Here is an 18047-nt window from a genome sequence, read left to right on the forward strand (position 1 = left end):
GTGGCTTTTAAGTGTAACTGCTGTTTCAGTTGACTTTTCAGAAGTACTCGTGTACATGAGGCAGGGCCGGCGTCAGCACTCGGCGTACCTGGGCAAGCGCCGGGGCCCTGGCGAGACAAGGGGCTCATTCAGAGCCGGCATTAGGGGCAGGCAGTTCAAAGCAAATGATGGAGGAGAGCGTCACCTGACGCTCCCTCTCCGATCATTCCCCGCTCTGCCTCTGACACTGCGGGTGCACGATGACATCATGGCGCACTCGCTGTGTGTCAGGCAGTGCAGCGGCAGCAGCCCAGACCGGAGCAGGGAGCAGCGCGGGCACGTTGAGATGTGAGATTTTTTTTTTAACTATAACAGTGAGTGCTGGACTATGGGGCCATTCTTGGGGGGAGGGAGGCTGTGCTGTATACTACATGTCTGTGCTATATACTACATGGCTGTTCTATATACTACGTGGGCCGTGTTATATACTATGTGGGCTGTGCTATATACTACGTGGGCTGTGTTATATACGACATGGCTGTTCTATATACTACGTAGGCCGTGTTATATACTATGTGGCTGTGCTATATACTATATGGGCTGTTAAATGCTACGTGGGCTGTACTATATAAGACATGGCTGTTCTATATACTACGTAGGCCGTGTTATATACTATGTGGCTGTGCTATATACTATATGGGTTGTTAAATGCTACGTGGGCTGTGCTATATACTACGTGGCTGTGTTATATGCTACGTGGGCTGTTATATACTACATGGCTGTGTTATATGCTATGTGGCTGTGTTATATGCTATGTGGGCTGTTATATACTACATGGCTGTGTTATATGCTGCATGGCTGTGTTATATGCTACGTGGCTGTGCTATATACTACATGGCTGTGCTATATGCTACGTGGGCTGTGTTATATGCTACGTGGCTGGGTTATATGCTATGTGGCTGTGTTATATGCTATGTGCGCTGTGTTATATGCGATCATGAATCGTGGTATGTGTTAAAGGGGGGGGCACTGAGACTCTTTCGCCCGGGGCCCTCAAAAAACCTGGAGCCGGCCCTGACATGAGGAATAACACTTTCTAGCAATTGATGACGACTATCTGGCTTTATTTACAGATTATCCACTCTGCGCATGCTCTGCTTCTTCTTGTATGCACAGCCTCTTTCTCCCACCAGCTTCTCTTCCCTTACTTCTCGATAAGCTTTTACAGGAAGAAAGTATAATATGAATCCTAAACAGACAGAATAAGCAGTTTTGGAGATTGACTGATCAGTGAGTAGGATAGAATAAATGACTTCTAAGTGGGTAAAAAGGCATTTTTCTGTAATGAGATAAATTCCACTCTTCTGGAAAGGATTTTCACAAGAAAGGTCAGTGTGTCAGGTGGAGTTTCTGAGAATCTAAGAGCATTTGTGGGATTAGCTACTGATGTTGAAGTAGGAAGTCAGCATTGTGCAGCTCCACCACACTAAACCTGTTAAGGCAAGTCTATATCAACCTTGTTTTTTGCACAGGGCACAACCTGATGGAGGAGAGAGCTTTTTCGAAACTCTCCTTACAAAGTTGGAGTCATACATGGGCTTTAAAGGGATTGTCCCCTACTCTGATAACCTCTTCTTAAAGTGAACCTGTCAGCAGGACTGTGCTCAATAAACTACAGACAGTGCCAGGTCGGCGCCGTTATACTGATTACAATGATACCTGGGTTGGTCAAATCCGTCTTGTGGTTGTTTAATCTTTATTGCAGTTAATGAGATTTTCATGCTCCGTGGGCGATCGATAATATCTATTTCTATGATACGACCTATAATGTCTATATTTATCTTTATTTGTTCATATAAATTTCTCGAGAAAAAAAAATTATCTTCATCAAAATGGCGCTGGCAGCAGTGCATGCGTAATAGCATTATTCAGAACGCAATAGATGCTACTACGCAGGCGCCGCTGCCATTTTGCTAGATTAAAAAAAAATTGGGGCTCCATCAAGATAGCATCAGCAGCGCCTGGGTAATAGCATCTATTGGACTGCCGATTTTTTCTCTAGTACAATGGTACTGATGCCTGCACAGCAGCATTTATCGCGTTTCGAATAATGCTACTGCGTTAGCTCGGCCACCAGGGCGATTGTGATTAAGATTTTTTTTTCCCCTCAAGAAATTTATATGTCAAAATCAAATGAAAATATGAATATTATAGAGCGAATCATGCTACAGTGCAGGCGGCACCTGAATGATAAATGTAATTTTTTATTTTCAAATAATAAGATATGCAGTATGTAAAATAGGGGACAGGTCAGTGAGGGTTCAGTGACCTGTCAGAAGCAATACACATGAATACCTAATGTGAGCACCACATGAAGACCCCCACAGGCCGCCGCAGGGCACGAGCATATCATTAACTCAAAACTGAAAATAAAGATTAAACAACAACCACAAGACATATTTCATCAACCCAGGTATCATTGTAATCAGTATAACGGCGCCGACCTGACACTGTCTGTAGGTTACTGTGCACAATCCTGTTGGCAGGTTCCCTTTAAATGAGCGTAAAAAATAAAGCAGATAACTCACCTGATGCACCAGTATTGTTGCAAAGATAGTGGTGAAAGGTCTCCCAGAGATCTCATAAATTAGGTTACTTGCGTTTTTGTTTTTAAATATGCAGCAATAAAAACATACAAAAACTCATCGTGGTAATTTGGCTTAATATTTCCTTTGGAGGAACCTTGGATATCTGAAGGAAGTGTGAGAACTTCAACAAATTAGTGGCTACAGATTGGCTGCAGTGCTTACATGGCACAACAATGTCATGCCATCATTGGGAGACCAGGTGCCGACACAAGGCGAGTATCTTTTATTTTTATTTTAATCTGAAGACCATAGTATTTAAGAAGAGGTTGTCCATGTATAGTGGAAAACCCCATTAAATGTATGTGTGATGTGGTATTAACATATGAAATCACCAGAAAGAAAGGGCGAAAGTCCAAATCTTTAAAATCACCCAATAGCATCATTAGACATCCACCAAAGTTTAAAGTAGGCATTATGTTCTCTGGTAAGTAGTATTCTATGGGCATCCACCAAATTTACATCAGTCAGACTTCCAGACATGATTTAACACCCCACACATAAGACAATGGAAATCCATTAAGTGAAGCACGTGACACCCACTTGTTCTACTTGACCCTACCTAAGTCAGTCTGAAAATCTAAAGTGAGTGATGAAATGCTTGTTTATTGAGATTGATTTTATGTACCTGCCTGCAACAGAGATTAAATAAAAAAATCAGTAAAGTGTCTTATTACTATGTGTGTTTTTCAACATGTACCGTACTCTACTTTAAAAAAAAAACAACTTACCTTGTCATCAATGATAACCAAGTCTCTGGGTTCAGTCCGATCAATTTTCAATACACGATATTTAGTTTCAGCATGATTGCTCCCCACAAGGAAATATCTCTAAATTTTCAAAGAAAAAAGAAAATCCAATAAGCAAGTTCAAACCTGAACATAAAATAGCATAAGTACTATTAATTAGAGAAAATTATAGACCAAAAAGGACCAAACATTTAACAAAAAGTACAGCACAGTAACTTTGTAAGTCACAATATTCAGGTGCACATCATAAGTACGGTACATTAAGTAAAAGTAAGGCTTGACTCTGATCTAGTGGAAGCACGGTGGTAGTGAGAACAGAGATCTGTGTGGCCAAACTGCATGGACTTTACAGCAACTCACAATGAATCCAATGCAAGAACAGAAGAGGCACATGGTTTTTATTAAGTTTACCTGCATTTGCTACAGGGACTAAACATTGTCACATTGTCCGGGTAAAAAAATTCTCTCTCGAATTTTCTGCAGTTAAATTCAGGTCCTACCACAGTCGACGCATCCGTCAAATTACTGGATGTGTTACATCCGTTTCACAATCTTTTCACGACGTCCGTCGATACGTCGCATTGACGCAGTATGACGGCCGTTTCAGACGGAAATGTGAAACAGGCCTAACCGATCATTTACTGAGCGCAGGTGAGGATGTAAACTAGGATTGGGTGCATTATATGACCAGGCGACAAAACTTTTGTCTTGCCAAAATCTGATCATCCTGTGTCCATTAACTGATCAATATTTCTGCATTGATGCCAATTTATTTTCTTAACCTAAACCACATTTCGAAGGGTTTCAGCTTTCAAAAGAATAATTTATACAACCAATGGATAAATAGAACGTCAGGTTATAAGCTTTTATTTCCATAACATGGATAAGCGACATAACCTATAACAGCCATTAACCAGTTAGATGTGGCTGTCAATCTCTAACAACAGCATTTAAATGAAATGTGCAATATGCTCCCATGAACCCCTCGCGACATGATCAAGGGGTACAGATGGGTTACCATAGACGCAGAGGCCTGCTGAAGGTCCCCTGTCACTGCCATCTTGGTATTCCTATGAAGCTCAGTGACAGGATGATCCCATTAGTAACCATAATTTTTAATATATGCAGCAATACAATGGCAATGTAGTATACAGTATCAGCAATTGAACAACGTCAGTTTCAAGTCCCCTTAATGGGATTAAAAATAATGTAAAAGTTAAAAGAAAAGTTAAAAAAAAAAAAAAATCTAATTAAGCTAAAAAAATCAAATTTAACTGTTAGGACTTGATTTGGAAAGGTACACACCTGTGTATGTAAGACCTCACAGCTCCCAGTGTATGTCAGACCAAATGAGAATCATGAGGTCAAAGGAACTGGCCAAGAAGCTCAGAGACAGAACTGTGGTGAGGCACACATCTGGCCAAGGTTCCAAAAAATGTCTGCAGTACTCAAGGTTCTTAAGAGCACAGTGGCCTCCATATTTCTTAAATGGAAGAAGTTTGGGACCACCAGAAGTCTTCCTGGACCTGGCCATCCAGCCAAACTGAGCAATAGTGGGAGAAGAATGAATGTTTACAATAAAAAAGGGTTAAAGGATGGAGGGCATGAGTGTTATCTCAGCTTCCCTCTCTTAAGGTACCGTCACACTAGACGATATCGCTAGCGATCCGTGACGTTGCAGCGTCCTCGCTAGCGATATCGTCCAGTGTGACAGACAGCAGCGATCAGGCCCCTGCTGTGCTGTCGCTGGTCGGGGAAGAAAGTCCAGAACTTTATTTGGTCGCTGGACTCCCCGTAGACATCGCTGAATCGGCGTGTGACACCGATTCAGCGATGTCTTCACTGGTAACCAGGGTAAACATCGGGTAACTAAGCGCAGGGCCGCGCTTAGTAACCCGATGTTTACCCTGGTTACCATCCTAAAAGTAAAAAAAAACAAACACTACTTACCTACAGCCGTCTGTCCTCCAGCGCTGTGCTCTGCACTCCTCCTGTACTGGCTGTGAGCGTCGGTCAGCCGGAAAGCAAAGCGGTGACGTCACCGCTCTGCTTTCCGGCCGCTGTGCTCACACAGACAGTACAGGAGGAGTGCAGAGCACAGCGCTGGAGGACAGACGGCTGTAGGTAAGTATGTAGTGTTTGTTTTTTTTTACTTTTAGGATGGCAACCAGGGTAAACATCGGGTTACTAAGCGCGGCCCTGGTTACCCTGGTTACCCTGGTTACCGGCATTGTTGGTCGCTGGAGAGCGGTCTGTGTGACAGCTCTCCAGCGACCAAACAGCGATGCTGCAGCGATCCGGATCGTTGTCGGTATCGCTGCAGCGTCGCTAAGTGTGACGGTACCTTTAGGGGCCCTTTTGGCTTAGTGATATATGACTGAAAAACACAACTAGATTTACAATGAGGATACATGTTAAGGACATGCTCAAAAGTTTGAAGAGTAGTGAACAGCAGAAGGAAATTCCAGAAAACTAGAGAAGCAATATAGAAGTTCTGGAATTGTCGATGAAAAGGCAAGTCCAAGAAAAGCCTGTACTGCCATGACCAAAAGTTGTGAGACTTACACAAATTTATTTTTTTACAAAGTTTGCATCTTCAGTGTTTTTTCATTTTTTATTCAGATGTTTTTATGGTTGCTAAAGTACAATTCTAAGCATTTTATAAGATTTCAAAAACTTACTGACAAATACAAAAAAGTAATGCAAAGATCCAATATTTACAATAGTGTTGACTAATTTTTAAAGACTTCTGCAGTTCGCCTTGGCATGTTGGATATCAGCTTCTGGATCAAATCCTGACTAATGACAACTGTCTAATCAGTGTCTGCAGTTTATCACAATTTCATTGTTTTTGTTTATCCACCCGCTTTTTGAGAATTGAACAAATATTTTCAGTGGGGAGTCTCATAGCCATGGATGCAAAATTTCAATGATTTGTTCACCAAATCATCTAGTTATCCCTCTTGCCTTGTTACATGGTGACCCACCATGCTTGAAAAAGCACTGTACATGACCAAACTGCTCCTTAACCACTGTTGTAGGACAGTTAGATACCATTCTTTTTTTCTGGTAAAAGGGAGGAAAGGAAATAAGCGCACCAATCTTTTATAAATCTTGTTATCTTGCATATAGGTCACTTGGGACCATTAGGTGTTCAAAGGTGGATTTCTTGTGTGGTCGGTATGCTGCAAATCCCTGGTAGCTAATATGTCACTCAGACCAAGTAACCATAGGAGTGCTATCCAATAAACTTTATACCAGGCTATTTGCGCTCCCGTGGGTGTAGGATCCAAGGCTTCTTATTATCAAAAAAAGGTTTTACCGTAATTATTTTGCAAGAAAAAGCACATACAACGTGTTTCGACAGTATAAAAGTCTTCCTCAGGTATATTGTCTTCTCCAGACAATGATTCTTCTAGATGTCCTAAACAGGGGGCTTTATCAGAGAAAATAACATTACCCCAGCCCACTTCAGTCTAATAACTGTATTGTTTTTCAAGAATCTCCATCTGTACTTGATGTTTTTTCTCAGAGAGAATTGGCTTCTTTGCTGCTCTTCTTGACACCAGTCCAGCACCCAAAAGACTTTCACTCACTTGCCTGCAGATGCACTAACACCTGCCTGCTGCCATTTCTGAGAAACCTCTCCACTTTTGTTAACCCCTTAATGACCGCCAATACGTCTTTTAACTGACCTGAGATATAAGAGAATAGTATCCCCATACAGGTGACAATCCAGCATCTGTCAGTTGTACACTATAGCTGACAACTTGCTGTACCAGCCACGATCAGTATTTGCACCATCTAAATCTGTTTAACCCCTAAGGCTATGTGCACACTTTGCAGATTCCACTGCGGATTTTTCCGCAGCGGAATTGCAAAATCCGCAGTGAAAACCCATCGCGGTTTTTACTGCGGATTTATCGCGGTTTTTACTGCGTTTTTTTCTGCGGATTTTCAACTGCAGTTTTCTATTGGAGCAGCTGAAAATCCGCAGAAAAGAAGTGACATGCTGCGGAATGTAATCCGCAGCGTTTCCGCGCGGATTTTTCTGCAGCATGTGCACAGCGTTTTTTGTTTCCCATAGGTTTACATTGAAATGTAAACTCATGGGAAACTGCTGCGGATCCGCAGCGGTCAAATCCGCTGCGGATCCGCAGCAAAATCCGCAAAGTGTGAATATAGCCTTAAGGTACCGTCACACTTAGCGACGCTGCAGAGATACCGACAACGATCCGGATCGCTGCAGCGTCGCTGTTTGGTCGCTGGAGAGCTGTCACACAGACAGCTCTCCAGCGACCAACGATCCCGAGGTCCCCGGTAACCAGGGTAAACATCGGGTAACTAAGCGCAGGGCCGCGCTTAGTAACCCGATGTTTACCCTGGTTACCAGCGTAAAAAAACAAACAGTACATACTTACATTCAGCTGTCTGTCCCTTGCCGTCTGGTTCCTGCACTGACTGCTGGCCGTAAAGTGAAAGTGAAAGCACAGCACAGCGGTGAGTCACACAGCGGTGACTCACCGCTGTGGCTGTGCTCTGCTTTCACTTTACGGCCAGCAGTCAGTGCAGGAACCAGACGGCAAGGGACAGACAGCTGAATGTAAGTATGTACTGTTTGTTTTTTTACGCTGGTAACCAGGGTAAACATCGGGTTACTAAGCGCGGCCCTGCGCTTAGTTACCCGATGTTTACCCTGGTTACCAGTGAAGACATCGCTGAATCGGTGTCACACACGCCGATTCAGCGATGTCTACGGGGAGTCCAGCGACGAAATAAAGTTCTGGACTTTCTTCCCCGACCAGCGATCTCCCAGCAGGGGCCTGATCGCTGCTGCCTGTCACACTGGACGATATCGCTAGCGAGGACGCTGCAACGTCACGGATCGCTAGCGATATCGTCTAGTGTGACAGTACCTTTAGATGCTGCTGTCAATAGTGACTACATCATTATAAATGGTTAACAGAGTGTGGGGGCTTCTTCTTTATCCCAATTGGTGCCCTCAGATCATGATTTTGTTGTCCTAATGTTTACGATGGCAATTCATGGCCAAATAGTGGCTTTAGAGTCTGACGGCTGTAGTAATCTGTTTAGAAGTTAGAGACATTTAGGTGGTAAAAATACACATTTTCATTTCTGTCATACCACTTTGCATTAATTCCTGTAAAGCACCTGAAGGGTTAATAAACTACCTGACAGCAGTTTTCAGTACGTCAGGGGGTGCTGTTTTTAAAATGGTATCACGTTTGTGGGTTTCCCAATATATGAGACCCCTAAAGTCACTTCAAACATGGATAAGTCCCTAAAAAAATTAATTTTGTAAATTTCTTTGAAAAAATGAAAAACTGATGCTACATTTTTAAACCTCCTAAACTGCTAACAAAATAAAATAATATTTTACAAATGGTCCTGATGTAAAGCAGACATGTGGGAAATGTTATTTATTAATGGTTTGCTGTGGTATGACCATCTGGATTAAAGGGATAATCATTCAAATTTAGAAAATTGCTAATTTTTTTACATTTTTCTCAAATTTTTGATATTTTTTATAAATAAACAAAAAATGTTGAACAAAATTTACCATTATCATAAAGTATAATGTGTCACGAAAAAACAATCTCAAAATCACTGGGATTTGTTGAAGCGTTGCAGAGTTATTACCACATAAAGTGACACTGGTCAGATTTCAAAAATTTGGCTCGGTCACTAAGGGGTTAAACCTATCCAAAGGCTGAATCCTCTTTATGAGACCTGGCAGTTGTGGGATTTGCTAGGGTGCCTTGAAGCATTCTTCACACCAACTAAATATCTCTCTTTGATATTCCTGATGATCTGATAGTCAATTTAGGGACAATGTTACAAGCAACAATGTCCTTGCCTGTAAAACCCTGTGGTACAAGGCAATGATGACTTCAAGCTAACGAGAAGATAACGGAAATTATATAAGCAAGTCATTATGTGTCAGTGCTGATATTCAGTGGAAATAGCATTTTTGTGATTAATTTTTTTTTCTTTTAAAAGAACGACTTTGCAATTTTTGCAGTTCATCTCATTCATGCAAATTAGGCTATGTGCACACCTTGCGTCGGGTCCCTGCGGGTTCTCCCGCAGCGGATTTGATAAATCTGCAGGGCAAAACAACTGCGGTTCTCCCTGCAGATTTATCGCGGTTTGTTCCGCGTTTTCCGCTGCGGGTTTCCGCCTATACTATTGATGCTGCATATGCAGCAATATGCAGCATCAATAGTAATGTTAAAAATAATAAAAATTGGTTATACTCACCCTCTGATGTCCGGATCTCCTGGGCGCTGCACCCGGCGGTCCGGTTCCAAAGATGCTGTGGGAGAAGGACCCTTCGTGACGTCACGGTCATGTGACCGCGACGTCACCGCAGGTCCTGGTCGCACAGCAACTCTGACCGGACGGCCGCGTGCAGCGCCCAGGAGCTCCGGACATCAGAGGGTGAGTATAACCAGATTTTTTATTTTTTAACCCCAAATATGGTTCCCAGGGCCTGGAGGAGAGTCTCCTCTCCTCCACCCCGGGTACCACCCGCACATTATCCGCTTACTTCCCGCAACGTGGGCAAAGCCCCATGCGGGAAGTAAGCGGTTCAATGTATTCCTATGGGTGCAGAATCGCAGCGATTCTGCACAAAGAAGTGACATGCTGCGGGTTGTAAACCGCTGCGTTCCCGCGCGGTTTTTCCCGCAGCATGTACACAGCGGTTTGCGGTTTCCATAGGGTTTACATGTTACTGTAAACGCTATGGAAACTGCTGCGGACCCGCAGCATCAAAATCGCGGCGGTTCCGCGGTAAAAACCGCTAAGTGTGAATATAGCCTTGCAATTATAAAAACTTAAGCAGAAAACTATGTGAAAACTAAAATTTGCATGCACAGATTATATTGCATTTGAGGTGCTACTTAGATATAAATAAAAGATGAACGGGAAAGTAATGAGCAGCAAAAATAAAATAAAATCATAATATATTTCATGTGGTATTCTTCAGTTCTCTCTTCTCCACGCTACAACGAAGTTCAAAAAGAAGAATGTAACTCAAAAACATTGATAAAAGACATAGAGAACTATCAGTAACAGGACAACTTTGTCCTAATCCAATCAGCTCAATACTCCTGCTGTTAAAGCACTGAACAGCATGGGGCTAACAGCTGATGTAAAGTGTTGATTTATTGGAAGTTGCCCTTGTTGCTCTGCTTTTTCAACGAATTTGATTAGTTTGCATCTCGGCTGGTGATACAGACAATAATTATGTTCCAAGACTGAGAAAGCATGGAAATCCATGTGAATGAACTATTGTTTAGGTCACCGAGCTGTTCAATTATATGACTAATTAAACAAACTACTGAAAGACAATCCAAACACGATCCTTTTAACTATAATAAAATACTTCCATTATAATTTGCAAGTATTTTCTGTATTTATCAGAATATATTTAAAGCAGAGAATCTGTCACAGGATGTTACCCTCTTATACATAAACACCTAGCTCTTTCAAAGAAGTCCAACATCACTGCCACATGGCCAGTCCATTCCTCTATTACTGAGAAACTAGATGGAAGCCCGCTGTTATCGCATCGGGAGGGCGGTAATGTCATGATGGGGGCTGGCTTTGCAGCATTAAGAATCTCATCCCCCCATGTGCTTACCCACCTACCACTCTTTCCCCATGTGCTGACTTCTCCCGTCTGTGCTGACCTGTCTACCCCATGTAATATCCCCCTGTCTCTCTCCTTCCTGTGCTGTGTTCTCCCCTCAAAGACAATACTGACATTACAGCAGATCGCAGAGGATACATTTTGTGAGGTAAAATATTTTTTAAAAAGTCAGTGAAATATTTTACCTCACAAAATGAATCCACTGTGATCCCCTGCTGTAATGGCAGTATTGTCTATTGCTTCCTTCCCTGTCCAGGAGATGTGATATGCTCGGTACATGGTCAGGCAATCAATTTTGAAAATGAACTTTCGCTCGTGGGAAAACCCCTTTAGTGTGACCGGCTTCCTCTGCCTGTAGACGCATCTGCCACCGGGATCAGCCGAATGATTCACTGCACTTGTGCGTAATTTGCACAGGAGCAGTAAATCAGACCGCCGCCATTTTTGTGCAGACAGATAGCGGCAGTCACATTAAAACTGCACATGCGCTCCTACTGTACAAAGATGGCGGCAGTCAGTGAATCATTCGGCTGATCCCGGCAGCGGCGTGTTCACAAGTGTTTCGCTAGTGGTACCGCGCAAGAGGCTGTGTGAGTGTGTGTGAGTGTGAATATGTGAGTGTTTGTGAGTGTGAATATGCGAGTGTGTGTGAGTGTGAGTGTGTGAGTGTATGAGTGTGATACGTACGGCGTATAGTGTGTGTGTGGTGCGACGGTGTTCCGCGGGTGGTATCACGCAATAGGTTGGTACGAGCAGCAGTTTTCATATTGAAACACCCATCACTTAGGTGTCCCAATATGGCCGTCGGTGAACTTCCTCCGCTTGGAGTTCTGGGATACGGTGACATCTAAACAGAAGAGGAAATGAAAACATTACAAGGCAATTATATAAACAGATCAGCGTTTGAACTGAGATGCAAATGAAGCTGAGTTATGTTCCCAACCCAGCGCTGTCTCCTCCTGCTTGATTATCAGTTCCTTTTCCTGAAGTCACACATCATAGAGGCTTGTCAGTCAAGCAGGAGGAGGTGGAGGAGGGGCAGGGCAGGGAATAGAGATGGAGTGACTACGGATTCAGATCTACAGCATCATTTGTATATTACACTGATTTCCCAGAAGCAGAGAAAAAGACTGGCCATTTAAAAGGTGTTGCTCTATTTGTCTTTGAAAGAGCTATATGTGCATATAAATAATTTAGGAGTTGAAATCTTGCTGACAAATTCCCTTTAAACCCTGTTTTGAGAAAAACTCTCACAGCTACATTTTACACATGGTGTAAGTATTCAGATTATGTGGACTAGACCAAAAGGGTGGCCCAACCTCTTTATTTTACATATTAATGGGCTGAATGGGTCATAAATGATCGATCAGTGGATGCTCAACTTTCATTGAGGGTTTGGAACAACTGTAAAATGCTTACCACAAGAGAAGGACAAAGGAGTATATAGGTTAAAATAGTACTTTATTTAATTAACAAAGTATCAAAACTGCATATAACATAGAAAAATTCATTAAAGTGCATAAGGACAGTCAAAAGAGTGGACGTCCCCCCCCCCCCCCCGATGTGAATAGCCGCTTCTATCAATACAAGGAATGGCAGAGAGCCAACATTATCACAAAAGCCTGTGAGGTATAAAGGCAGCGCTTACCAGTAGGATAGGCAACAAACACCGGGTTGGATCCGGAAAAAGAGACCCCCAACGCGCGTTTCACTTTTTGTAGTTTGCTCGTGTACGGTGATGCATGACACTGTCTCCTGACGCAGGACCTGGCGTTCTATATGCGCCGAGAGTACTGCTTTCACTGGCTTAGACAAGCACGTGATCGGTCACATGCACAGTAACCAATCATATTTTAAGGTCCTTGTGACTCGGTTATTCACTTCACTTCCCCTTGAGAAAGCAAACTACAAGAAGCGAAACGCGCGTCAGGGGGCTCAAAATACACTGTTCTAATGAACAATGTCTTGAACAACCCATATTTTACAGGCTTTCAAGGAGAAATGTTTGTACAACATGTCCTGGCTTCACCATTAAATAAGGGCCACCTGATTCACACCTGTTTCTTCACAGAATAACTGACCTCACTAATTGAACTCCACACTGCTATTATTTTGAACACACTCCCTTTCACTTAATTATTCTAATGCACAGACTCAAAAACATGCAGATCATGAATGCGGAGTCTGTTGGTTTTCTTAGAATCTTCTGCACAAACTGGTAAATTAACATGTGGTAATATAGTTTATACCAAAAAACAGTGATTAATCTGGTTGGTCATATTGGACTGCTATTATTTTAAACACTACTGTGTACCACAAAAAAAAAAACAAGGAAAAAAAAAATCAATAGACAGTCCAGATGGAGACATTGATTAAGTAATTTGCATCAATCTACAACAAATCGGCTAATTTCATGGGTGTTTACAACTGGAAAATCAAGTTAATTAAAAGTAAGTCATGTCTAGTGTATTTTTGATCAAACAAGGCAACATTTACCATGATTAGGATTAATTGGGCTAATTTCTTGGCTTAAAATCAGTTTGCAGAGTTTTACCTTTTTCCACATTTAGAGACTGAATTTTGGTGTCAGACAACAAAAGAATGCAATAGGGCATTTTGGTATAGAATAAAAGGAGAACTTCTTCTGTAATTGCTCCGGGAGAAACATACAGATCAATAAACAAAAAGGAATAGCTCAATTAATAATGCAATGCTTAAAGAGCTAGTCCACTACAATCTTTATTATGCACATCAATTTAAAGCACTGAAATAAATACAATTGTAATAAAATTATAATTCAAAATATAGATGATACTTTACAGTAAGATAACTATAAAACAAAAATAAATAAATCAGTATACAAGGCAAGGAGATAAACAAGAAAGATTTAAGTTCATTAGTAAGGAGTCAGGACTGATTCACAAGTCCAATTTGTCCACGTACTAGAAAAATTGATCAATTATTCTGATTAAACTTTAATCGTTTGAGCAGACTGGGGTAAGAGTGTGGTTCATTTTTCTCGTATGTGGAAAAGTTAAAAAAATGAATTTCTTTACCTTCTCCATTGCAACAGTCCGAGAACATTGGTTGTCAATCAAGTGCGGTCCAATTTTTTATGGACCCATTGACTTGCATTGCTAATTTTGAGCCAACCCTTGGATCAAAATCGGACATGTCTCCGCAATTTTCACAGGACCTCAGATGTGTGGCCCCATAGACTAGGACAGATACGAAAGCTATCTATGAAAATCATGGGTAGCCCTTGTACGTGCAAAATGGACTTCTAAATGAGCATTCATAGCAGTCTTTCAAAAATTATCACCTTGGTTTTAAAGGGAGTACTGCAGTGCGCAGGCGCCGGAAAGGTCAGAGAGGCCCGACACCTGCACACTGCAGTACTTTGCTCTGCCCTCAACAGGGCAGACAAAGTACGCCAGCACCGGAGCCGTGGCTGAAGATCAGAATAGGACGTCTTGGAATGAAGATGGGAGGCGCCGCAGCGGACCAGAGACACCCATCCGACCGGACCAGCAGCGGGACCGCCCCGAGTGAGTATAATCTAACGTCTTTTTCTCCTCTTTCAGGTAACATCAGGGGCTTATCTACAGCATTACAGAATGCTGTAGATAAGCCCCTAATGCCGGTGGGCTTACCTCACCCGCGATTTTCGGGGTGACAGGTTCCCTTTAAGAGACATGACTAAGTTCACTACTGCATTTGCACCTTCTTTTTGGAAAGTTGTTGTTTTAACCGCTTCATGACCACTGACAGAAAATAAGCATCGGTGCTTGCTGGACATTGTGCAGCACCAACGTTTCTCTATGGTCGGCGGTCTTGCAGAGCTCAGGCAAGCAATGGGATTCCGATGCAGAGCAATAGCTTTGACAGGCATCATCAGGACCTGATTGGCTCAGTTCCCGATGATGATAACTCGGTGTTATTTTCTAGATGCCAATCAACAGAGATCAAAGCATTGCGAGGTGATCATGGCGGAGCTGAGGGTGGTCATGCCACCCGGAGGTCCAATAATTACTTCAGGGTCTGCCAGCTATGGTGGCCTATTATACTTAGCCAGCAGCAGGGTCTAACAAGCGTTGTGACAATGTAAAACTGACAGTTCTCATGAATTGAAATCCATTTGTATTGCAATGCATGAGACCAGGAATCCGAGAAATAAAAGTTAAATCCCATAAAGGGACAAAGTAAAAAAAAAAATGAAAAAAAAAAATTAAAGGGAATCTGTCACCTACGTTTTCGTAAATAAGCTTCGGCCACCGCCATTAGGGGCTTATCTACAGCATTCTATAATGCTGTAGATAAGCCCCCTATGTAACCTGAAAGATAAGAACAAGTTAGATTATACTCACCTGGGGGGTGGTCCGGTGTGGTCCGATGCGATGGGTGTCGTTGTCCGGGTCCGGTGCCTCCCATCTTCATGCAATGACGTCCTCTTCCTTGCTTTCTGTCGCGGCTCCTGCGCAGGCAAACTGATTTGCCCTGTTGAGGGCAGCGTAAAGTGCTGCAATGCTCAGGCGCTGGGCTTCTCGGACCTTTCCCGGGGCCTGCGCACTGCAGTACTGCAGGGCAGATAAAGTACGCCTGCGCAGGAGCCACAACAGGAAGAGGACGTCATTGCATGAAGATAGGAGGCGCCGGACCCGGACCTGCGACGCCCACCGGACCCGAACCGCACCAGACCGCCCCTGGGTGAGTATAATCTATCGTAACTTGTTTTTCTTATCTTTCAGGTTACATCAGGGGGCATATCTACAGCATTACAGAATGAAGCTTATATACGAAAAAGTAGGTGACAGATTCCATTTAACCAAAACAAAACACACACAAAAAAAGACAATATTAAACCAATAAATAGGTATATTTATGTAAAAGCAAAATAAACAAAAAAAAGTACAAATTTGGTATCACCGCATCTGAAATGACTAGATCTATAAAACTGTCCCACTATTTAACCCATTCAGTGAACACTGTAAAAAAATAAAATAAAACATTTTGCAAGAAATGGATCTTTTTCATCATAAACTGAACAAAAAGTAGAATAAAACACGATCAAAATTACAAATGTCAATAAGAATAGTATCTCTGAATACGTCATCTTCTGACGCTAAAACAAGCTGCCACACAGCTCCGTCAGCAGATAAATAAAAAAGGTTATACCTTTCAAAACATAGCGATGCAAAAACAATTCTTTTTTCTTTAATCCCTTAGTGACGGAGCCAAATTTTTGAAATCTGACCAGTGTCACTTTCTGTGGGCGTTGTAAAACTGCATCCGCTGCCCCCGTTGTACTTTTACTTCACAGCATTCGTCGGTACGTCATCCCGACGCACTGCGACGGGCCCGTATCGATGCTAGTGTGAAAGTAGCCTAACATGAAGTACACGAAAAAAAAAAAAAAAAATCAAAATCACTGGGATACATATTTACTTAAGTTAAAAAAAGAAATAGGTCTTTCAAGTGCAACCAATTATACATCATTATTATATCACTAAATTAATTATAACTTACAATGTTATCATTGAAGCATACCAGAGTTATTACCACAAGGGCTGTGGAGTAGGTAAGCCAAACCACTGACTCAGACTCTGTCTCCACGGCACTGGTCACTACTGAGCATGGACATAAAGTGCAGAACAGATTCATCTCAACTAAAAGCCGAGATCCTTACATCAGGAACAGAACAGACATTTATAGGACATCTCGCAACTTTCCCAAATTATTATGAAAACATTTACAGCACATCCTGCATTGTACTACTGTGCCCGATGTATTATATATTTTAGGAGTTGGAGACAGTCCATTTTATACCAAATAAGATTCTATCTCCGATTCTGACTCCACCAAAATGGACATAGATTCCACAGTCCTGATCACCATATAAAATGACACTGGTCAGAAATGAGTAAAATGGTTTGGTCAGGAAGGTGAAAACAGGCTCTGGCGTGAAAAGGCTTAAGCCTTTTTATAATTGCACAAAATTCTTTTCATTTCTGCATCTTTTGACATCTACCGTATTTTCCGGCGTATAAGACGACCCCCCAACTTTTCCAGTTAAAATATAAAATCTTCTTAAAAGTCGGGGGTCTTCTTATATGCCATGTGTCGTCTTATAGGGCCGGTGACTAATGTGCCTTTTGGGGGGGGGGGGTTGTCCCATTGAAGAAGAGGGGGCGTCTCACAAGAAAGTGTGAGTGGAGTATCCCCCTATTACCTCATTGTAGCTGCAGCGTGGGGTCTCTGCGCTGGGAGCGGCGGCGGCTGCTCCTCTTTGTGCCGCGTGGGTGCTGTGTTGTGGGGCGGAGGCTCCTCTTCGTGCAGCGTCAGGGCTCTGTGCTGTGGGGCGTCCTGCTATGTGTGGCTCCTCCGTCCTGTCTTGCTATGTGTGGCTCCCCCATCCTATCCTGCTATGTGTGGCTTCCTCTGTCCTGCTATGTGTGGCTCCACCGTCCTGTCCTGCTATGCGTGGCTCCCCCGTCCTGTCCTGCTATGCGTGGCTCCCCCGTCCTGACCTGCTATGTGTGGCTCCTCTGTCCTGCTATGTGTGGCTCCTCTGTCCTGTCCTGCTATGTGTGGCTCTTCCGTCCTGTCCTGCTATGTGTGGCTCCCCCGTCCTATCCTGCTATGTGTGGCTCCCTCTGTCCTGCTATGTGTGGCTCCACCGTCCTGTCCTGCTATGCGTGGCTCCCCCGTCCTGTCCTGCTATGCGTGGCTCCCCCGTCATGTCCTGCTATGTGTGGCTCCTCTGTCCTGCTATGTGTGGCTCCTCTGTCCTGTCCTGCTATGTGTGGCTCTTCCGTCCTGTCCTGCTATGTGTGGCTCTTCCGTCCTGTCCTGCTATGTGTGGCTCCTCCGTCCTGTTCTGCTATGTGTGGCTCCTCCGTCCTGTCCTGCTATGTGTGGTTACCCCCATCCTGTCCTGCTATGTGTCGCTCCTCCGTCCTGTCCTGCTATGTGTGGCTCCACCGTCCTGTCCTGCTA

The 18047-nt window shown here is 43.0% G+C and overlaps 1 protein-coding gene across 1 annotated transcript in view; it reads right to left on the reverse strand.

Annotated features, from left to right (window-relative positions):
- Positions 1-18047, reverse strand: part of FIG4 (FIG4 phosphoinositide 5-phosphatase) — a 683868-nt gene that overhangs the window by 579238 nt on the left and 86583 nt on the right. The window contains exon 3 of the mRNA XM_069726226.1: positions 3356-3454. Coding sequence (XP_069582327.1) covers positions 3356-3454 — 99 coding nt within the window. The remainder of the gene's footprint in view (positions 1-3355; positions 3455-18047) is intronic.

Source organism: Ranitomeya imitator, chromosome 5 (assembly GCF_032444005.1).
Source record: "Ranitomeya imitator isolate aRanImi1 chromosome 5, aRanImi1.pri, whole genome shotgun sequence".
NCBI lineage: Eukaryota > Metazoa > Chordata > Amphibia > Anura > Dendrobatidae > Ranitomeya > Ranitomeya imitator.